Below are 21,058 nucleotides of genomic sequence, written 5' to 3'. Positions count from 1 at the left end.
GTGCTACATAATCTGTCTAGTGCACTGCGTGTTCACCACCCCAGGTCCAGTCTCCTTCTGTCACCACGTGTTTGCCCCTTTCCTCTTCACATCCCCCAACTCCCCTTTCCCTCTGGTAACCACCATGCTACTGTCTGTGCCTGTGAGGTTTTTCCTTCACTTGTTTGTTTGCTGTTTTCTGTTTTATACAGCACATGAGTGAAATCATGTAGTTGTTTTCCCATCTGACTTATTTTGCTTAGCACGGTATTCTCACGACCCACCCACGCATGTTGTCCGAAGCGGCAGTATTTCGCCTTGTCTCGTGGTTGAGCAGTATTCCACTGTGTGCGCGCGTGTGTGTTTCCAGTCACAGAGGAGCCAGCTCAGGAGCTGAGGACATGCCCATCTTGGGGGAAGGAGGCACCGGGCTATCACCGAGCGGGGCTAAAACCACATGTTAACACAACACCTACCCAGAGCAACAGTCCTTTTAAGCTGCATATTTTATCACAACTGCAGGCACCAGTGCCACCACCTCCTGGCACCTGACCCTCTTTCCTTGACCCCAACATGCCTTTTATAAAGGTTTTAGTGGGGTGATCACATGGTATAAAAATGCTGAACATTATATAGTAACCTGAAACTAACATAACCAACATGTGATTGTATACCAACTATACTTAAATTAAAAAATAATTTAAAAAAAAAAAAAGCTTTACCAGCTAGCTGCTGATACTGGGACTTTCTCCCCCAGAGAAGCACTGATGTCCAGCCCCTCACACCATCACCAGACCCACCTGGTTAGCCCACGATGATTACACATGACCTGTCCTCCACAAAGTACAAGTGGCATTACTTTCTTTGGGGTAGTAAGCATTAAGAGTCAATACTTTTAAATGAAAGAGGAGGAGAGGCAGAGGAAGATAAAAAGCGCATCTTATGTTACCAATGTAAGAAAGAACATTCTCCTTCCATCTACAAAAAAAGCACTTCTTGACCCACAGACCCTTTGAAACATCACAAGTTCCTGCCATCCCTACGTGCAGATGCAGCCAAGCAGACAAGAGCATATGATGCACATGCAGGCGCGCAGGGGGGCATATGCACATTAAGGTCAGAGGGGCAGGCTTCCAGAGGAGGCTCACGACCGTATGGAGATAACAAATCAGAAGCACCCTTCTACCCCTCAAGCCTCCCATCCCAGCCAATCCCAAGCCTCTGGGAAATGGAACCCAAACCTCACAGATTGTTCTTTAAAAAAAAAAAACAAAAAAAAACACAAGGCCAAATCCAGCAACAACCAGATTACATAATAAGGAGAGGACATTTAAATAGATATTTCTATAAGGAAATGCTAAAAATGTTAAAATACATTAAATAAGAGTAAAGAATGGAGGAAGCTCACAGGCAGCCAGTCTGTGATCTGTCGGTTCTGTCATGAGGCCAGCAAGGAGCATCAGACAAGATGCAAGGGCCCTGGCCCAGCTCCCTCGGAGGACAGCACAGCTGGCCAGGGGATACTCCCGCTTCTCAGTTCCTTGGGCACCTGTCCTTGGGAAACTGGTTCAGGGGAAGTTCCAGCATCCATTAGAATTGATGGGAAGTACATTACCTTTTCACTGTCAATGTGGACAACATCTTTGGCTCCAGGATCTTCCTCCCACAGCGGGGGCCCTTTGGGATCCTTCAGAAAGGCCACTATGGACTGAAGAACAGAGAAGGTAAAGCTCAATTTAGTCAGAAAAAGCAGGAGGTGGGGGAATCGGGAACCAGCCTGTTTCCCTGCCTGGAGACCCAAGGGCCTGGAATGGAGCTGCATGTGGCGCACGGGCAAATGCCTGGGAGTGTGTCTCTCCATCGCTCACTGACATCACTGCTTTCGGCCCCAAAACTATACCCCAGCCCCCCGGCCCCACCAGGATTTTTCAGCCACATAATACCTCACTCTGATCAGCTGATCCACACCTACTATGCTTCTTTGTGGACCAAAAAAGGAACTTTGAGACAATTAGTTGGCTTATTCAAACCAGAGACGTCCTTGTGCTTCTGCTAAATCTCATCTCCTCCAGGAAGTCTCTTTGATCAATTCCAGCTCTGTCCAAAGTAGGGGCTCTCAAGCAGTCACAAAAACCGTCAGCCACATAGGCAGGTAATCACACCTACTGGTAGCCTGCTTAGTACTTCGTGATCTAAACTGGTTTGACAGCACGTTAATCCTGACCATCCTCTGTGGAGCTCGAATGGGAAGCCCCAGGGCAGGGAGCTCATCTCCGGCCACCTGGTTGCTGCACTCTCTCCTCGAACCCCTTTCTAGATGATCCAGGATGAACACAGGACAAAGAGCTTCAAGATAAAGAGCTTAATGCTAGTTAAGGATACATTTATTGATGTTAGAGACAGAGGGAGGGGGGAGGGAGGGAGTGAGTAGGAGGAGGGGAGACAGAGCCGAGCCTGTGTCTTGTGGACAATGGACTCAAATCTCTGCTCCCCTTGGGAAAGTCAAGTCACACACAGGGCAGAGAACGGGGCATGTCCCTCCACTCCCCTCTCCTCCTGCCACACTTCAATGGACCAGACAGACACAGCACCCTGTTCCCTCTCGGCCACTCTGGGAAAAGGTGCTCAAAGTCTGTGAGAAGCAGGCATGGGTACCAGAGACTAGCCAAGCCTCCTCCTCCACCCTGGGGGGGAGTCGCTGGCCTTTATGCCAACAGATGGAACCCTCAGTATCCCCCAATTTGAGGCAAGATTCTGTTATTTCTGTCCACTTGGATCAAGCGCCAAAGAGTACATGATGAATTGGGTGTGTCCATCAGTACGTTGGGGGAGGGACGGAGGTCTGGGGTGAGAAAAGGGAAGACCGTCTTAGTGAGGCTATGCCCTCAGCCCATCCTCTGTTGCACACAGAGAACCAGTGAGGCTTATTATTTCTGGAAACTGCTATTTGGAAAGAGCTGTTACGTGAGAATGGGGAACAGCCAAGACTTCCCAGGATTTCATTCAGGTAATGCTTTCTGTCCATCCAAATGGGGCTCTGAAACACCTCCTGGCAAGAGAAGGGCCATTTCTACCATGGCAAAGCCAGATCTGCCTTTTCTCAGTCCCTTGTCAATGCTTCACTGCGATAGAACAAGTCAAAATAAAACCGGCAGGGCCTTCCCAAGACCCATACTCACCCACAGCTGCAGGGGCAGCTGCCCTTAGACCACGTGAGAAACATGCTTATAGGTGCCTGTCTGCACACTGTTACAGAAAACCTGGTGCAGGGGCTCTCGACCAAGGTTGAGGGTGCACAGTGGGCTTCAAGAGCCTGTGAAACCCCAGACCCACGTGAAAACACTGACTTCAATGTACACATGTGCACTGTTTCCAGGGAGAGGGTCTGTGGCTTTAGGGTGACTGTCAGTGGGATGAGAAACCTAAACTAGGTAGGAACTACTGCCTGGGGGCTCCTGTCTCTTATCAGCATGAGCTTGTCAAAGGGTTAGCGCAGCCCCCCACACCCCCCACCCCAGCATCAAGGAGAAAAGATGGATGTAGATGGAAAAAGGAAAGAAATAGCCTCTTCTTAAATTATTATTATTACTAGTTTTAATCCTCACCTGAGGATATGTTTATTGATTTTTAAAGACAGAACAAGAGAGAGGGGGAGGGAGGGAGGGAGGAGGAGGAGGGAGAGGGGGAGGTGGGGGGAGAGAGGGGGGAAGAGAGGGGGAGAGAGGGGTTGCTTTCTGGACACGCGTGGACCAGGCAATGAACCTACAAACTTTTGGTACAGGATGACACTTCAACCAACTGAGCCACCTGGCCAGGGAGGAAATAGCCTTTTTGAATATATCAAATGAAACATTCATATCAGCTGTATTTTGCTTTTCAGGTAGATACTATTCTTCCTGAACTGAAGTTGGAAAATCCCACCCATAGGTTCTCTCCAGAGAGTTCTCACTGACAAGATCCTGGGAGGAAAGTCTATAGGGAGCAGCACCTGGAAGCCCACCCTTGGTCGTCCTATTCTGGGTGCTCTGACCCCAGGGAAATGGCCCAACAGCAGCACCTTGCTGATGACTTCATGGCTGGGAAACCACACTTACAGCTGAACAGCCTGGGAGAAGGTCACGAGAGAGCCGCCTGGACTTTGGTTTCTAGGTATCTTTGGTTTTCACCACTTATACAGAGGATTCTGCTGGACAGACTGCTGACAAGCAGAAAGCCACTTACACAAGAAGTGTTCCCTCTGAGTTTCCGGCTCTTTACCCTTACTTATCTGGCCTCTGGCCTCTTTAAGGGCCTTAGCATACTCCCTGCGACCAGGCCCCTGCTGAACTGTACAGGATGACAGCAACAACAGCCAGAGCGTGAGCCTGAGGCTGCGCCCCACCTCCATCTCTCTGGAGCTAGAGGCCCCAGAAGAAACCGTGAAAGGAAAACTAATCCATGACCGAGGGGGATCTTAGTGTCGGCTGCTCCTGTGGAAAAGCAGAAGCTGTCAGGCAGTCATGGGAACACGACATCGCTTCCCCCTGCCCTGGAGACCTTCGGGGACTCTACCCCATCCCTGATGGTCCCACAGGCTTTGGGGACCCTGGGAATAAGGATGCCTTCTCTTCATGAAGACTTTGCCCTGGTATAACACTCAGCCCACATCTCTAGCTTATTGATGTAAAATCACAGAAGAATGAAACTGTACACACCTAGTTTTTGTAAGGAAGTGGACAAAGGCCAGGACTCAGTCACCCCACCCAGGCAAGTTCCAACCACCAGGTCTCCTCACTCCTCTCCTGCAACTAGGGTTCTGAGCGCTACTATCCCCCAGTCCAAAATCACAGGACAGGCTCTTGGAGGGCTGGCTAAATATACACTGAATGCGACTTCCAAAAATAAAACAAAAGCCACACCCCACAACCCTCATCTTTCCGTCACTACAGAGGCACCTCGCCCACCCCACCCAGCTAAATCTTGTTCCTGGGGAGCACATGTTCTCTTATTCAGTTGACATTTCAACACAGAATGAGAGGGGTTAAGCAACTTTAGTTGACAGAATTGCCTCTAAGTGCCTAAGTGGATGTCAAGGTGATGTGTGATCAGGCTGCGTCTCTATCAGGTGAAGCTGCAGCAACTGAAATACGAAGCAGTGTTAGAGGATAAACGAGAGATGACCGGGGGAGGTGGTGGGGACAGGGGCAATGACAACGGCGGGAACTGACAGACAGATAGAAGGAATGGAAGAAGACCCAGATGGGAGAGACAGAGAGAGAGGAGTACAGGGTCGAACCCAGTCTGAGAAGCAGGAAAGTCGGAACGAGTGAGACCAGTGGATTTGTGAGATCAGCAGAAGAAATATATGGCGCCAGCCAGGGCAGGGAATGCTGCCTGGACCAGAGGCAGAAAAAGGCTGGTTGGGAGGAAATGCGTATGTGAAGGAGCAGAATCCAAGGGCAGGAGAAGGGCTCAGGGTGGGACAGTGACTTTGTGATAATGCAACAGCATTTGTGGGTCACAGGATGTCCACACTCATGTTCACTGATGTTTTTCCATTGACTTCTAAATTGGATTTGCAGCAGGGAAAATTTTGGTGACATCAGCATCTCATCTGGAACAAGCTGCATTAGCCTGCAGGTGCCAACCGGCTGGTGTTCTACATAGGGTGCTAACCTGGGCGCGGCAAGCCCCCTCCAGCCTGTGGACAGCCACAGTGCGCACTGCAGCAGAGATGAGGGAGGGCTTGAAGCCACAGCAAAGGCAGACTCAGGCCTCTGGAAGGGACAGTTGTGATGTCACATGGCTAACTGCTAACAGAGTCACAGACAAACTATGAGTCTGGTCATTCCTATTGTGTTAACAGTTACAAACTTTCCCAGATATTCTGCTGACGTGTGCACTAGAGATAAGAATCCCTCAGGTCCTTCAGAAGAGCTATTTGTGCACTCCACCCTTCCTTCTCTTGGAGAGAAGCTGCCAGACTCCTGGCATCCATTCAGACTCCTGCTCTGCCAAGAGTGAGGGAGGTAAATTTACCTTAAATGTCACAGCTCGGTTATACTCAGTATGAAATGCACCGTCCCTGTCAAACAAGGAGAAAAGGCTGTTAACTTGAGGAATGGTTGTGAAGAGACATACCTTTGGTTTCCTGCAGCATCTTAATAAGACTCAGCTATTGAACATAGTCAAGACGCTTTTTAAAAGAAATCATTGCAAACACAGAAAAAAAATCACTCAGAAATAAAATTGATCTAACTAAAAATTGCTGTTCAGTGAGAATACCAATATAAGCTTTCAACGCTTACTTGGAAATTGGAAATGACCACGTGTACTTACTGGTAATGGAATAATTCGACCTTTTTGTCCTTGGGGCTCAGGTCAACTTTCATCTTCTTGCACAATTTTCTACTCTCTGTGTCACTGAAAGACACAAATGTCAAGAACCATTTGTTACCTGTGGTTTTCACAAAGATATTGACAGAGTGAAATCTGCTGGTTCTTGGGTAAGCCAGGCACGTTAGAATTCTCAGCGCAAGTGAGGCCCTCACTGCAGAGGGTTCTCAGAGAACTGGAGGAAGGAGAGTAACCAACAGGACATGGACTGATCGAGAGAGAGGGTCCAGCACATGGGGAGGGTGTATCACCACATGTCAGGGGCAACACAAAGAGATCCAGACAAAGGAAGTGCCCCAGGAGCTTAGGGGGTGGACAGCCCATTCTAAGAAAAAAAATAAGCTCAGCATAGATCAGTGGTTACCAGCTCTGGTGCTCATTAGAATCACCTGGGGGAGTTCAAAAAGTACTGACCTCCTGGCCATCCCTGGATCACTACTTCAGCATCTCTGCCTGGGGCCCACGCAAGTTTTTGTTTTTCAAGCTCTAATGTGCACCACATGCCCCCTGCTATAGACCATCTGAACAGGACAGGAGGAAAGTTCTACGACATTGAAAGAATTATGAAATATGACCAGGTACTGACAAAAGCCAAAAGGAAAATGGGGAAAGCTTCAGTGAAGCACTGGAGTCTGTAATAATCACCCTCTCACAATTCTTCTAATAGAAAATGTCTGTCAGGTGCCACTCACTGTTTGCAAAGTGCTCAGGCATGATCTCAGCGAGTTGTGGTTACCTTCCTGTTGGGCCAGTGGACCTCAGAGTGTGGCCCCTGGACCAGCACCCTCAGCATCACCCCAGAGTCTATTAGAAATACACACTCTCAGCCCCACCCCAGACCTACCGAATCAGAACTACGTGGACACTGGAGCAATTGTGTTCTAAGGAAACTTCCAAGTAATCTGATGTGTGCCACCACCCAGGCTCTTCCTCTGCTCCCCCATCTTCATGAGGCTTGGCTTCCCTGTGCTGTACACCAGCCCCTCAGAGACCTTACCTGCTCTCACACATTCCCCACGACCTCACCACACTCGGCCAAGTGTGCCCAATAGCCAGCAAAGGCAGCCAACCACGCCACCCATGCGAGGCCAAAACACGAGACACTGTTTTGCCAGGTATGACAGCCATCTGAGGGAAGTCCTTTCATCTCCCACCTGTTTACATATCTCACCACCTTCTATAGCCATCAGCTTCACACAGCTGTGCACCAGCCCCAGAACAGATGGATTAATTAAACCACTCAGCTCAATTCTAAGAAACACTCATCAATGCACAGGCAAAACTATGGAACCTCATTTTAAGAGTAAATACACAATCTGCAATTCAAGAACCACATCTTCCTGGAGAGGTGTGAGTGGGTCAGAGGGAGTGTCAGGCACTCCCAGGGCCACCCTCAGCCCCCACCCCAGGACTCTCCCTCCCTATTTAGTCCTGCCTGTGGCAACCATCACTGTGCCTCTGAAACCGGCAGCTCCAGCCTCAGGCCTGGCAAATAGTGGGGACCTGGAAATGCATGATAAATTCAAAAAGGGAAGGCTGGTGACATTGCAATGGTTGCTCCACCGAGGTGGTGAGGACATTTTAAAACAGGGTGTCCAGAAAAAAAGGGATAAGCTAGGGGTGGGAAGGAGACCCAGAAGGCCGAGAGTATACATTAGAAGGCCAGTTCCAGCCAAGATGAAGGCAAAGGTAAACACGGCTCGCCTCCTTGCACAACCACAGCAGAAATTACAATCAGACTACAAAACAAGTATCACCCAGAATTATCAGGAAATAGAGCTTTATAGAAGTCTAACAACCAAAGAATTAAAGAAGCCACATTCATCCAGATGGGTAGGCAGGGCGGAGATGCGTGGAGGGGCAGAACCACACCTACATGTGGTCGATAAAAACTAAGAGAGCTACTGTGGGAGTGAGGGGTCCCAGTCTCACACCAGGCCACACAGCACAGGGATCCAGAGCCAGGAAGATCAGTCCCCATAACTTCTGGCTGTAAAAAACAGTGGGGATTGGGGTGGTGGAAGAAACTGCAGGATTCTCAGGAATCTCCTCTTAAAGGGCCCCCAAAGGTCTCAGGACTTATGTAGGCTCACTCCCTCTGGGATTCAGCACAAGGGCAACAGCTGGAACCAGTGGCATATAGGGAAAAATTGAAGTGCCTGGCACTGTACAAGTGCCAGGAGACAACTTCCTCCCAGATAAAACTCTGCAGTGGCACTGTCCCCTCTCTGAGCCCTACCACACACAAAGCCACAGAGTGGGGACTCCGGTTGCCCGCCCTGGTGATTACCTAAGGCTCTGCCCCATCCAACTTACTGGTGTGTTTTTACAATATGCCACACTACTAAAACTACTACAAAGCAGCTCTACCTAATACACAGAAACAAACACAGGACGGCTGCCAAAATGAAGTGACAAAGAAACATGGCCCAAATGAAAGAATAGAACAAATCTCCAGAAAATGAACTAAACAAAATGAAGATAAGCAATCTATCACATACAGAGTTCAAAACACTGGTGATCAGGATGCTCAAGGAACTCACTGGGTACTTCGACAGCATAAAAAAGACTCAGGCAGAAATGAAAGTTACACTAAATGAAATAAAGAAAAAATTATAGGGAACTAACAGTAGAGTGGATGAAGCTGAGACTCAAATCAATGATCTGGAACATAAGAAAGAAAAAAACATTGCATTAGAACAGCGAGAAGGAAAAAGAATCCAAAAACAAACAATGATGGGCTAAGAAGCCTCTGGGACATCTTCAAATGTACCAACATTTGAATCATAGGGGTGACAGAAAGAGAAGAGAAAGAGTAAGAAATTGAAAACTTATTTGAAAAAAAATGAAAGAAAACTTCCCAAATTTGGTGAAGGATTAGACATACAAGTCCAGGAAGCAGAGAGTCCCAAACAAGATGGAGTGACCACAAGACACATTGTAATTAAAATGCCAAATATTAAAGATACAGAGAGACTCTTAAAAGCAGCAAGAGAAAAGGAAAGAGTTACCTACAAAGGAGTTCCCATCACACTGTCAGCTGATTTCTCAAAAGAAACTTTGCAGGCAAGAAGGGGCTGGAAAGAAGTATTCCAAGTCATGAAAGGTAAGGACCTACATCCAAGATTCCTCTATTCAGCAAAGCTTTCACTTAGAATGGAAGGGCAGATAAAGTGCTTCCCAGATAAGGTCAAGTTAAAGGAGTTCATCATCACCAAGCCATTACTATATGAAATGTTAAAGGTACTTATTTAAGAAAAACAAGAAGATCAAAACTATGAACATAAAATAGTAATAAATTCACAACTATCAATAATTGAATCTAAAAATCGAACTAAGCAAACAACTAGAACAGGAACAGAATCATGGATATGGAGATCATTTGGAAGGTTATCAACTGGGAGGGGGAAGGAGGGGTAAGGGGGAAAAGGTACAGGGAATAAGAAGCATAACTGGTAACATAGTAGGTACAAAATAGACAGGGGGAGGTTAAGAACAGTATAGGAAATGGAGAAGCCAAAGAACTTATATGCATGACCCATGGAAAGAATTAAGGGGTGCCAGGATTGTCCAAGGGAATGGGGGTACCGGGTGGAGAGGAGTAAAGGGTGGAAAATTGGGACAATTGCAATAGCATAATCAACAAAATATTTTTTTAAAGAAAGTTGCTAAGAAAGTAGATCTTAAAAGTTCTCCATCACAAGAAAAAAACTGTAACTATATAGTGATAGATGATAACCAGACTTATTGTGGTGATCATCCCACAGCATACACAAACATGGAATCGTGTTGTACACCTGGAACATAGGTTATATGTCAATCACATCAATGAAAAATTAAACCATAAACAAAGAAAAAAGAAGACTGCTTTAAAGGCATCCCAGCCTGCTGCATCCTCACTGGAAACTCTTCCCCTGGAGCCCTGTGGTGGAAGCTCCACTGACAGGGGCTCTGAGACTCTGGGTCTGCCCATCCCGCAGGCTGTGGTGAAGCCACACTGACAAGCAGTGGGTTGTCTGGGAACAACTGTGTCTGGGGCGCCCCTTCGCTGCCTGAGTTAGTTCCCCAGAAGAGAGGACTCAGCTAAGGATGCTTACAACTGTTCCCTTGGCACTTCCCTAAGCCAGCTTTGTTCTGCTGCGCTCAGCTGTTTCCGTGACCACCTTCCGTCCACTCAACTGCAACAACAGCACCTGGAACAGGAACTGAGCCACTGCGAGCTTCCCTCTGCCCCACCCTGGCATCGAGCTGCATCTGTGGTAGCCACTCAGACTCTGCGAGGCACCCATTGGAAGGAAGAAGAGCTGCCTCATGCTGGCTCTCTCTTCCATCAAGCCTGGCTGGCAGGGACTTCTACAAAGCAGAGAGAGCAGTGACAGGGTTCAGAGTTACTCCAGCCCCAATTCCTGCCTGCTCAGCCAGAAACCACTCCCTCGGAAAGTCTGCTGCAGCCTTGGACCCCCTGTGAGCCCAGGCCAGGCTTAGGAGAGATGGTCCAAAACAGCCAACTTGACTGAGTGGATCTGGGAGGCCTGCTTCTCATTGTGGATCCTCACCTGCAGCCTGTGGCCCCCACTCCAGACAAGCCAATCACAGCTCTGCCTCTGCCACAGATCTCCACACAACTTTCTTCCCCCCTTAGGTTATACGACACTCCCGGAGCACTCTCCTCTACCCCCACACACAACCACACATGCACACGCTGGTGCACACGCATACATCCTCAGGGGCGGGGGGACATGGCTCCCTGTGTTCTCAGAGCACCTCTGCTACCACCTCCAGCACTCCCTTTCCTGCCGGCTCTCTCCACATCTGGCTGGCGTGTCCACTGACTGTCACCCTCATCAAAAAGTTTGCTCCGTGAAGGTGAGGGCTTTGTTTTGTTCAGAGCTGCTTCCGCAGGGTCACAACAGCAGCTGGCACTGAGCAGGCACTCTTCACTCACCTGAGTGAATGAGTCAATGACTGAAGCTGTCTTGTCACTGTGGGGAGAGGCCTCTGCACTGCTGGCTTTCTGGGCCCTGGGATCTGTCTACTGAGCTCCAGCAATTCCACCAGGTGACACTTCTGGACAGAGCTCGCTCAGACCGGCTCCCCTCCCTCTGACAATTCTCTCAGCATGTGTGTGTGCCCGGGGCGGGGGGGGGGGGGGGGGGGGGGGAGCAGCAGCACACTAACTGTATGGTACAGACAATAAAAATCGTAAGAGTTCAAGAAGGAGAAACTGCCTCAGCTGAGGGACTTCAAAGGATCTGGGTTGAGAGATTAAGCACAATTGTTCTATTGGCTCCCTCCTTCTTTCCTTCCCTTCCCTAGGCAGTGACTGAGGCTCTAGGGGGGAGAGAGCATAGGCAGTAAGCAAGGAAATGAGATGCTTTGCTGGAATGGAGAGGAAGGCAGAAAACTGCCATGGATCATAGGGAGTAGCTGGCCGTGCGAAGGGCCTCATCTGCCACTCTGTCTGTGCAGGATGCTGGAGCCCAGCCTCCCCTCTGCCTGGTTACTCACCTACAACCTGCCACATCCTATCCCATCCCGCCTCCCTTGGCTCTCCCCTGCAGAAAATGTGGATGAAAAGATTTCAGAGGCCTGTATACACTTCCCTTCCCAGCCCAGGCCCAGACAGGCACATGCACACGGGCATCTCACTTGAATTTGTGGCGGAGTTGCTGGCCAGAAGTGCGGAGTGGCTGCTGCAGGTGTGTGGTGGGTGCTGTGTCTACTAGATCTTCGGGGGCAGAGCTGACCATCCACGAGACTGGCACCTCCCGCTCCTGGGAGTCAGACCCAGGGAGAAGGAGGGGTGGGGGAGGCGGACAAAGGGAAAAAACAAGGTGCTGGAGGCTCGGGAAGGGAGGGACGTGGATGTCCCAAGTCACAGCCTAGGTACCAGGTCCTCCTACAGAAAGGCCCAACCACCAGCGGGAGTGACTGATGGCCTCTAGATCTGGCTCTGCCATGAACCGCCCGTGACCTCTAGCAGGGCCCCTGGATTCCCGAGCTGCAAAATGTAGGAGTTGTCCACGTGAGCTGAATGGAGCTTTCGATTCCTCTGCAGGGTCAAGTATGACTAAAGCAGCAAAGCAAGCTGCCTTCATCCTGAGGGGCAAACCAGAAGCCAGACCCAGGTCAGAAAGTGGAGACTCAAACAGATCTGAACCTCCGTCACCTCTCTCCTAGCCCCCTGACCAGATGCTCTCAGCCACTCGGTATTCTATGTCCACACAAACCATGGTGGCCTCCTGCAGCGGGGGAGAACCCTGCACTAAGAACCTGAGGCTAGGCCCCGTGCCTGTGCTGGCCACTGTGTACCCCGGGCTCACGCAGCCTCCTTTCTGTTTTCCCATCAAAGAAAGAGAACATCTCTTTCTCCTATCTGCCAGGTCTGACACAGAGGGATTCTGAGTAGATGGACCCGTTACCCCTGAGGCCGAGTAGAAGAGGAAAGGTAGAAAGTGCCCTCACCTCAGAGACATGAAAATGGGAGACAAGGAGCAAGTGAGCAAGAAATACTGTCAGAATGACTTCTAGGTGCCAAATACCAAGGACAATGTGAACAAATGTAGCTCGAGGATACAAGGCAGGAGACAGAGAACAGCCCTGGAATAACTGGGCCTTACACTTGGGCAGACCTTGGTGGTCATGCAGCACTCTCTGATGAAGGGACTAGCTGTGTACAGCAGGGATCCTCCGAGGCCTGGCTCTTCTCCCTGGCACCTACCTCAAGAAGGCACAGAATGAAGTATAAATTATACAGCACAGTTAGTAAATGTGACGGGAATAGAGGGAGAGAAGCGTGCCTTCTCCTCCCCTCTGCCTCTCCAGCACAGCAACCTTAAGGCTCTGCTGCTCAGTGAGTGCATGTCAGCATGCCAGGAAGGACCAGAAGACACATGGACACAGCGCTCCTCCTGGGAGTCTCCTTTATCCCATGGTAGTAATGTCAAACAGGCTTACATGTAAAGGAGCAAATGCTAACTTCAAATATTCTTTAGAAGAAAACATAGGACTTCAAAATATGTCATGCCTACCCTAGCAGGCCCCAAATCTTGGACCTGGGAGGGCAGCACAGCTCCCGGGGAAATAAAGCAGATGGGAGAAAGAAAGCAGGAAAGATGGAAAGTGCAGCTAGGTAAGGACCTTAAGCCCTCAGGAAAAGAAAGCGGTGAGTACAGACAGCCTCCACCGTGAGCATCAGCCCCAGGAACAAGCACACCGGGCGCAGCTCCCACCTGCTGGCTCGCCCAGACAGCAGCATTCCACGCCAGGCCGAGCTCCAGTGCCAGCCAGGCCGCCGGGCACGAGGGGAATACCAACTCCCATGCACACAACCCACTTAACAGCCAGACAACTGCCAGCAGCCAACCCGAGTGTGGCTGCTGCGGTCTGGGCCAGGAGGTGGCGTGAGGGGCAGAGAGAGCTGACAAACCCTTGGACAGAAGCCAGACACCCTACAGACAGATCACAGCCACAAGTTACTGGGACCCGGGAGAAGACCAACACAGACAGGTACGTGTGCCTGCGAGCATGTATTCAAGGGTAGGGAGGAAAGAGCCAGAAAAGTGAGAAAAAGAGAGAAAAAATATCCACACAGAGAAGAGGAAAAAGAGCCAAAAATGGGCAGCAGGGCCCAGAGAAGGGAAGAAACAGTAAGAACCAGTGAGGGACGGGGAACAAAGGGGTGGACAAGAGAGACACTCAGAGGGAAGGACTGGGAAAATACAAAAGCAAATACCCAGAACAGGGAGAGATACACACAAAAAGGCCCCCCAAAGACGGGAAGACACACCCCTACCACACACTTACACACACATGCTGCACACCAAGTCTGGCATCTTCTGGGATTTTCTGAACTAGGCTATTTAGGGATGCGTGAAATTTGGAAGGTTTAACTCCACATTTCACAGAACACTAAAGAGAAGCCCAGAGAGGGGCAGCAACTTGCCAGCCAAAGGTCCCAGAGCTGCTGGCCTCAGGGCCTGGCCTCCTGACCGGCAGTCCCACAAACCGCACGGCGCCCTGCACTGACTGCTTCAGAGTCAGGGCAGAACACCCACGAGCGGGCCGGGCCGACTCTCATGCCCGAGACTCTTGCCCAAGACTCTTCGGGGGCGTCCTCACAACCGCCAAGGGCTCCTCGCCCAAGAAGAAGCTGCTGAGGAACAAACACCGTGTCTCCTCCCCAGCTTCTCGAAATGCCAGAACAATCTTGCCCAGATGAGAAATTACAATGGTGGTATAGAATCTCACATTTAAGTTCTATTCTAGAAAGAACTTTTGTTTACCTGACCCTCATCATGGAGCTAGGGAGGGAGAATTATTGTCCACTGTAGAGATGAGGAAACGGATTCAGGGCAACTGTCCTATCTAAGAGCCGAGGGCTGGCAAGTAGCAAAGCTGACACTTCAACCCAGGTCTCCACCGTTATGCCTCTCACGTCCACGCCTGAAGACACCTCGCGCAGGAGTGCTGCCGTCTCCCACCCTGGACTACCGCTGCTGTCTTCACCTGCCCTTTAAGGAGGAAAAGCAGAGTGGGCTGTTTACTCCTGACCTTTCCAGCACCCCACGCCAAGTCCTGGCGTCCCTGCTCCAGCCTCCGACCCTTCGCTGGCAGGGGAGGAGGTTCGCTGGCAGGGGAGGAGGCCGGGCGGGGAGAGGAGCGGAGCTGGGGAGGCGCGTCTGGCTGCCCACCTGCTAGTTAACAGCAGCTGAGATAAAAAGCGAGCAGATGCTGGCTCGGGCCCACCTCCTTTCCCCAGTGCAGACAGCAACAGCAAGCGGTCCTGAGGGCGCTTCTGCCTGTCCCCAGGGCGTCTGGTTCAGACTCATAAACACAGGCTGAGTGCACTGAGGGCAACAGCGAGAGCTGTCATCACAGGGCCCCAGGTTAAGTCGGCAGGGTCCCCTAACCACTTACAGGGTGCAAGTTCAGAAGTCTAGGAGCAGGATGACTGGGCGGGAGGGCAGAGCCACAACCCACCCTTGGGGGTCTCACGCGACACTGGTCTGTGAGAAGTGCCACCCAGGGTGGCCTGCATGGACTAGAGCTCTGAGTTCTGCCCCCTGTGCTGCCTCTGCTTTTAAACATAGACACTCCTGCTTCCAACAAACCCATTACAGCTCCTCAATCCATGCACTTCTCTAAACCGTTGTAAAAGCGATTTAATATTTCAGTTTACACTTCCTCTTACAGGGACAAACAGAGCAGCAATTACATGAACAGTCCATCCTTTTGTCCTCAGGTTACCTCTTTTCAGGTCTAAGGTGCCCTCTCAGTTTTCATCTAAGCATATCAAGAGTCACAGGATCATTTCTCGCATTGGCACTTTTACGTTGCCTCCCGATGAGTCCTGCATTCTAATCGTCCTAGTCTGTCCTCACACGCTCCAGGGAACAGAGCAGGACTGCTGCCTCCACACCCACCAGCCAGGCCCCAGGCAGGGAGTGCTCAGGGCCCACGCTGCAGGGAGCCACCGGGGGCCAGGGCACACTAAGACCTGGTACTCTGAGGTCTTTGTCCCTCAAGAGATTTGAACTCTACCTCCTTTGTGAAGCTTTCTCAACCTTTCCAGGCAAATGAAATCTCTCTACACAGACAGCCTCCATTTATAGCACTTTTCACCTGGACTGCAGTCTCCGGACTAGGTGTCTGCCTCCTCCTGGCACAGTGAGGACACCATTACCCTTGAGGACACTTTACCCCTCTGTGCACCTCAGGGCACACAGGAAGTGCTTGGAAATGCTTGTTGGGTGGACCCAGGTGGATGGAGCAGCTACAACTAAGCTCTTATGCCCACTTCTGCCACTCACAAGCCTCCATCAGGCAGAACTGGAATCATCTCAGCTGTGGAGAGTCCAAAGCACCCTCTCCTCTCTAAAAGGCTTTGTCGCTGTGCCAGTCACATAGTGCACTTCTGGCAAACTGCTGGAGGCCGAGACATGCCAGGGAGACGAGAACACTTCCAAACCAACTATGAACTGGAATCCACTGATGGCTACATCTCACCAACTGTCTAGAGCAGCGGTCCCCAACCACCTTTTTGCCGGTTTCATGGAAGACAATTTTTCCACAAACTGGGAGGTAAGGACGGTTTGGGGATGATTCAAGTGTGTTACATTCAAGCTCACCTCCTGCTGTGTGACCTGGTTCCTAACAGGCCCCGACTGACCAGTACTGGTCCCTTTCCCAGGGACTGGGCACCCTAGAGAGGAATTTCTTCCATTAAGTTGGTGTTAAAATGAATCTGGAGGTGTGAGGCCAGATGTGCATGCACGTGCGCACACACACGTACAGCAAACACCACCGGGCAGATGCTTCCTCTCCTGGTCTCCTTCAGAGCTTTGTCGAAACAAGAATCTCCTTCAATTCTCTCCAGCCCTGGGCAGGACAAGCCTGAGGCCATCAAGTTCATTTGTAAAATAGCCGTTTAGAACTCAGATTGTAGAGAAAGAAGACTGCACTGGAGTGGAGCCCATTACAGCTCACTTAACCCACAGGGCAGTACCAAGGCTTGTGACTTAGGCAAGGTCAGCCACATGCAGGGTTTAAAAGACCTTTGTGGGCCATCCAGAAGAACTGCTGCTTCTCTCAGCAGAGGCCCTCCTCTTCCCCATCTCACAGAGTGCAGTTCTCTCGGGGGCAGTTCTCCCCCCGCCCCCTGCACCTTCCCCAAACCACACTCCTGATAGCCTAATTCCGGGCGAGAAGCGGCTGGACACAGTGGCTCTGGAAACACTTCCTGTCCTCGGTCGGAAGGATGTGTAAGTGCTGTTATCTGCCCAGGACAGCACAGTGCCTTGCACACAGCTGGTGCTCAATAAATGTGCAAAGGACAAGCCTGGTCTTAGCTGTCTTTTTTCCTACATACATTCACTAGCTGTGTGTCTTTTCTGTTTCTGCCAACCTATGCCAAATTGGGAACTAATGATATGGCAAGAGGTATGTGTATATATAATCCTAGCAGCAAAGCATTGAATACAGAGAGATGTAGAAATTATTCTTAGTGATTGAAGAGAAAGGAAAGTGGAGCAGACCCTGGACTCCAGCTTCCAAACTCAATTCAGAGGAATTCCATCAAGAGGCCCCTTCCCCACACTAAGTAGCCCTCCTTCCTATGGCCTCCCTCCTGTGGGCTGGCGCTTGATTCTGACAAGAAAGTCTCTGGGGGGAGGGAGGTCAGGGAGGAAAAGGATGAAGAGGAGCTCACGGCACTGGCATTGGGGCAGGTGGGGGTAGGGACACAGTCAGTGGAGAGAACTGGAGGACTCAGCCACCAGTTCAGGACGGACATATCCACGGAGTCACTCAGAAGCCAAAGCAACAGTCAGGCCCGCCAGCGGTTCCCGTCGCCTCTGGGCTGCAGCAGGTGGAGACCTCTGCTACTGGCCTCAGCCGGGGGAAGCCTAGGTTCTTGCTGCCCACGCCCATCCTCACTGGGTCACACTGAAAATCACCTTGCCTCTCTGGTCATCAAGGCCCCACCTATAAAACAAGTGACCCCTCTGCCACCAACAAAATTGAGTGACCCAGGACAAAGTAAAAAGTAAAAGCACTGTGGAAGAAGGAAAGAAGAGGGGTGAGCTGGAAGGAACAGGTGGGTGAACTGGAACCTGCCCCTCTCCAGACCAGAGGTGGCGTGGCAGGATTGCTACCGACGGACGTCTTTCCACAGCGCCTCTCCCTCACCCCCTCCCTCGCAGACTGTGAACCTGGGAAATTCCCTACCCCGCCTGCCAAAGCCCCCAAGTCCCCTGCCCTCCAGCCACCATGCCCCCTGTCCCCAGGACATACCCACAGTCTACCCAGCAGATGGTGCCTTGTCCTTTCACTGCCTGGGCCACAGTGGACAATAACCTGAGATGACTTTCAGCTGCAGCCTCTGTAAAGAAAAAAAGTAAATACATAAACACCTGTGCCCAACCACAGCAGGGCCACCCCTACCATCTCCCCTCAGGGGCAGGAAGGAAGGAGATCAGTCCCAGAGCAGTGGGGTCCTGAGTGCCAGTTACAATGTGGTCCCTGTGACCAACAGTTCTGTGAGGACAGCCCAGCTCTTCTCAGAAACCTCTGCGCCCGGCCCTTCCTCACAGATATGGAACCCCCAGTCCACACCCACCGGCCCCAGAAGCCACACCTCAGCCTCACTCTTCCGAGAATCTCTGGGCCAGAGTCAACTCCCAGGAGAATCTCTGACTTATTATCTTTCTGGGACAAATTTTGAAAATTCTATAACCAAATAATTATAATTCTATCAAGAAAGTAGGAAGTGAGGTTGCCAATCCCATACTCATCTGTCCTGGCACCCAACCCGGGGGCCGACAGGGGCAGGGACCAGACCTTCCTCCATTTGTCCATCACACACCCACCTAGGGGCTCGGGACAACCTGGTGATCAGATGAAGTTTACATATGACACCAGTCTCCGATGGACTGATGCCAAATGTACCCAAAACAGATTTCACAGCCCACCTCCCCGAAGTGACAGGGGAAAACGGGCCCTGGCAGCACCTCGGCAGCCAGCTGCAGGCCATGAACCATGCCTCGGGGCAGGGGGGCAGGAGCATGAGAAAGGAAGAGAGTCTGGCTGGTCCAGTATCCATTCCTGCAGTCTGGGCAAAGCACCTGGAAACTACTGTAGAAGGGCAGGTTCTTGGGGGTGGAGCCTCTATGGCCAGGGTTTCAACACTGCCAACCTGCAACGTCCCACTGCAGAGTGGCTGTGGCCAGTGTGTCACCCTCCTCTGTCATACCTGTGAGCTCCTTTGAAAGGCCCACCAGGCAGACACTGGTGGGAAGAGCAGTCTGCTGCCTTCCTCCCCGCCCTGCCAAAAATCACGTGATGTGTTCCAAAGCCAGGCAGAAATGATGTCTGAACTACTTGCCTCCGCAGATCTCCTTCTCTGATGTGGATAATGGTAGCTGTTTATGAATACAAAGTGTGCTAAAGCCTTTCATGGAAGTGAACAAAAAGCATCGTTCTAGAATGGTGCCAGGAACCCCCACCAGGGCAACAGGAGGAGGGCACAGAGGAGGTGGGAAAGGCCATTGCTCCACCACACAGGTGGGCTCTGGGAAGCAGGGTGGGAAACTGAACTAGAGTGATATGAGGCACCCCTCCCCTCACCCTGCCTTTCAGCAGCAGAACAGGAGCCCTGCTTGGAAGGAGTGGAGGGAGAAAACCCCACCGCTGTGCTGCTCTAACAGCCCGCTCACAGTCTCAAGTCCAGTGCCCAGCCCGGGCCAGGAGGCAGAAAGGTGTAACAATCACCCACGGCCACTCCTGACACAGGGGGGAGCTGACACGTGGGAAGCAGGGGGAACTCCACTGCCACAGGAAGGCCACACCTGGGTGGGGGCTGGAGAGAGAGTAAGACACTCCAGGCCCCGCCTCTCGCCACATAAGCAGCCAACAGGAGCCCCCAGCCTGCCACTCCCTAACTTACCATAATCATTTCCTGGTGGCGGAGCCCTCCTTTCATTGCAGAAATAAAACACTTCTTTCCACCTTCTAGCAGAAGCAAGGCAGGGTGGTGTAGGGCACCAGCTCTACCATCTGCTAGCTGGGAGACCTCAGGCAAGTCAGCTATTCTCTCCCAGCTTTGGATTCCTTGCTTGTAACCTGGGTGTTATCTGACAACCTACACTGCCTCCCTCGTGGCAGAAGAGCAAACGAGAGTGTACTGCGGAAGGTCCTTGCAGAGTCCCTATAAGATGATACGCTTACGTGACAGGACCTACCAGAGAAGGAACTGAGTGTGCTCCTGCCTGTGCCGACAACTACCAGTGCCAGGAGTGCCCAGGCCGGGGGGCCACACTTATGCAGGGCCCTACATCCCAGGTCTCAGAGGCAACTCTGCTTCTCCCTGGCCTCAGTTTACCCCTATTCCTGACAGCAGAAAAATGGCAGGTACATGCTGGGCTTCCAAGAACCTCAGAGAGCATTTTCTAGACCCTCAGGAGGGCAAGGAGCAACATGTGCCAGGGTGCTTGAAGGATGCAGGCTCCAGGAGCGACATACACCCTGGATATCCATCAGCCTCAGTGCCAATGAGTGTCAAGGATGAGCTGCAGGGAGAGCCGTGCCTGGATCTCGCCAAGCCATGGGCCATTGCTTCTCTGGGACATAGAAAACTTGGCATCATCAGGAGCAGCAAAAACACTTAACTTGCTGGAACAATATCAACAGTCAGATGTTCAAAGTCAGGGCCAAGAGCCAAGCAAACCTCTCTCCATCCACTATGCCCTTGCGGGCCCCACGATCAGAAGAGGCAAGCTGCTGCTCCCACCCCCCACTGGAGCTGCCCTGTCCTGAGGCTGCAGCCCAGTCCAAACTCAGTCTGGAGTTCCACACCCAGAGTGGGACAGATGGAGGCCAGGCAGGGTCAGGGCTGCCAGCCTGCGTGTGTGCCCCCAAACCAGGGACCACTGCAGCTGACCACAGGCCGGCCCGACCTGTTCATCATCAGCTCCAGAGAAGCATGCCTGTCCAGGAAGTCAGAGTGTCCATCCCTGGTGTCCTCTGTCCTCCCTCACGTACATGCCGTCTCCCTTCTGAGGTAATGAGGCTTTTTCTAAGAAATGCTTACAAAAGAGAACTGACATGCCCTCCCTGAGACCCCAAATCAGCAGGACTAAGGCCCCTCTGTGCCTCTGCCCCATCTGCCGAGGAACTCTGACAAACCTGGCAGCCCTCAGACCCTCTC

At 51.3% G+C, this 21,058-nt stretch overlaps 1 protein-coding gene across 1 annotated transcript in view; it reads right to left on the bottom strand.

Annotated features, from left to right (window-relative positions):
• Positions 1 to 21,058, bottom strand: part of PDIA5 (protein disulfide isomerase family A member 5) — an 88,594-nt gene that overhangs the window by 46,366 nt on the left and 21,170 nt on the right. Inside the window, exons 3-6 of the mRNA XM_028504516.1 lie at positions 18,148 to 18,235; positions 6,298 to 6,381; positions 5,998 to 6,043; positions 1,595 to 1,687 (exon numbers count right to left, since the gene is read on the bottom strand). Of these exons, the coding sequence (XP_028360317.1) occupies positions 1,595 to 1,687; positions 5,998 to 6,043; positions 6,298 to 6,381; positions 18,148 to 18,235 (311 nt within the window). The remainder of the gene's footprint in view (positions 1 to 1,594; positions 1,688 to 5,997; positions 6,044 to 6,297; positions 6,382 to 18,147; positions 18,236 to 21,058) is intronic.

Source organism: Phyllostomus discolor, chromosome 2, assembly GCF_004126475.2.
Source record: "Phyllostomus discolor isolate MPI-MPIP mPhyDis1 chromosome 2, mPhyDis1.pri.v3, whole genome shotgun sequence".
Taxonomy (NCBI): Eukaryota; Metazoa; Chordata; class Mammalia; order Chiroptera; family Phyllostomidae; genus Phyllostomus; species Phyllostomus discolor.
Note: the sequence above shows the minus strand (reverse complement) of the source record. Positions and strands in the feature narration are given on the sequence as shown.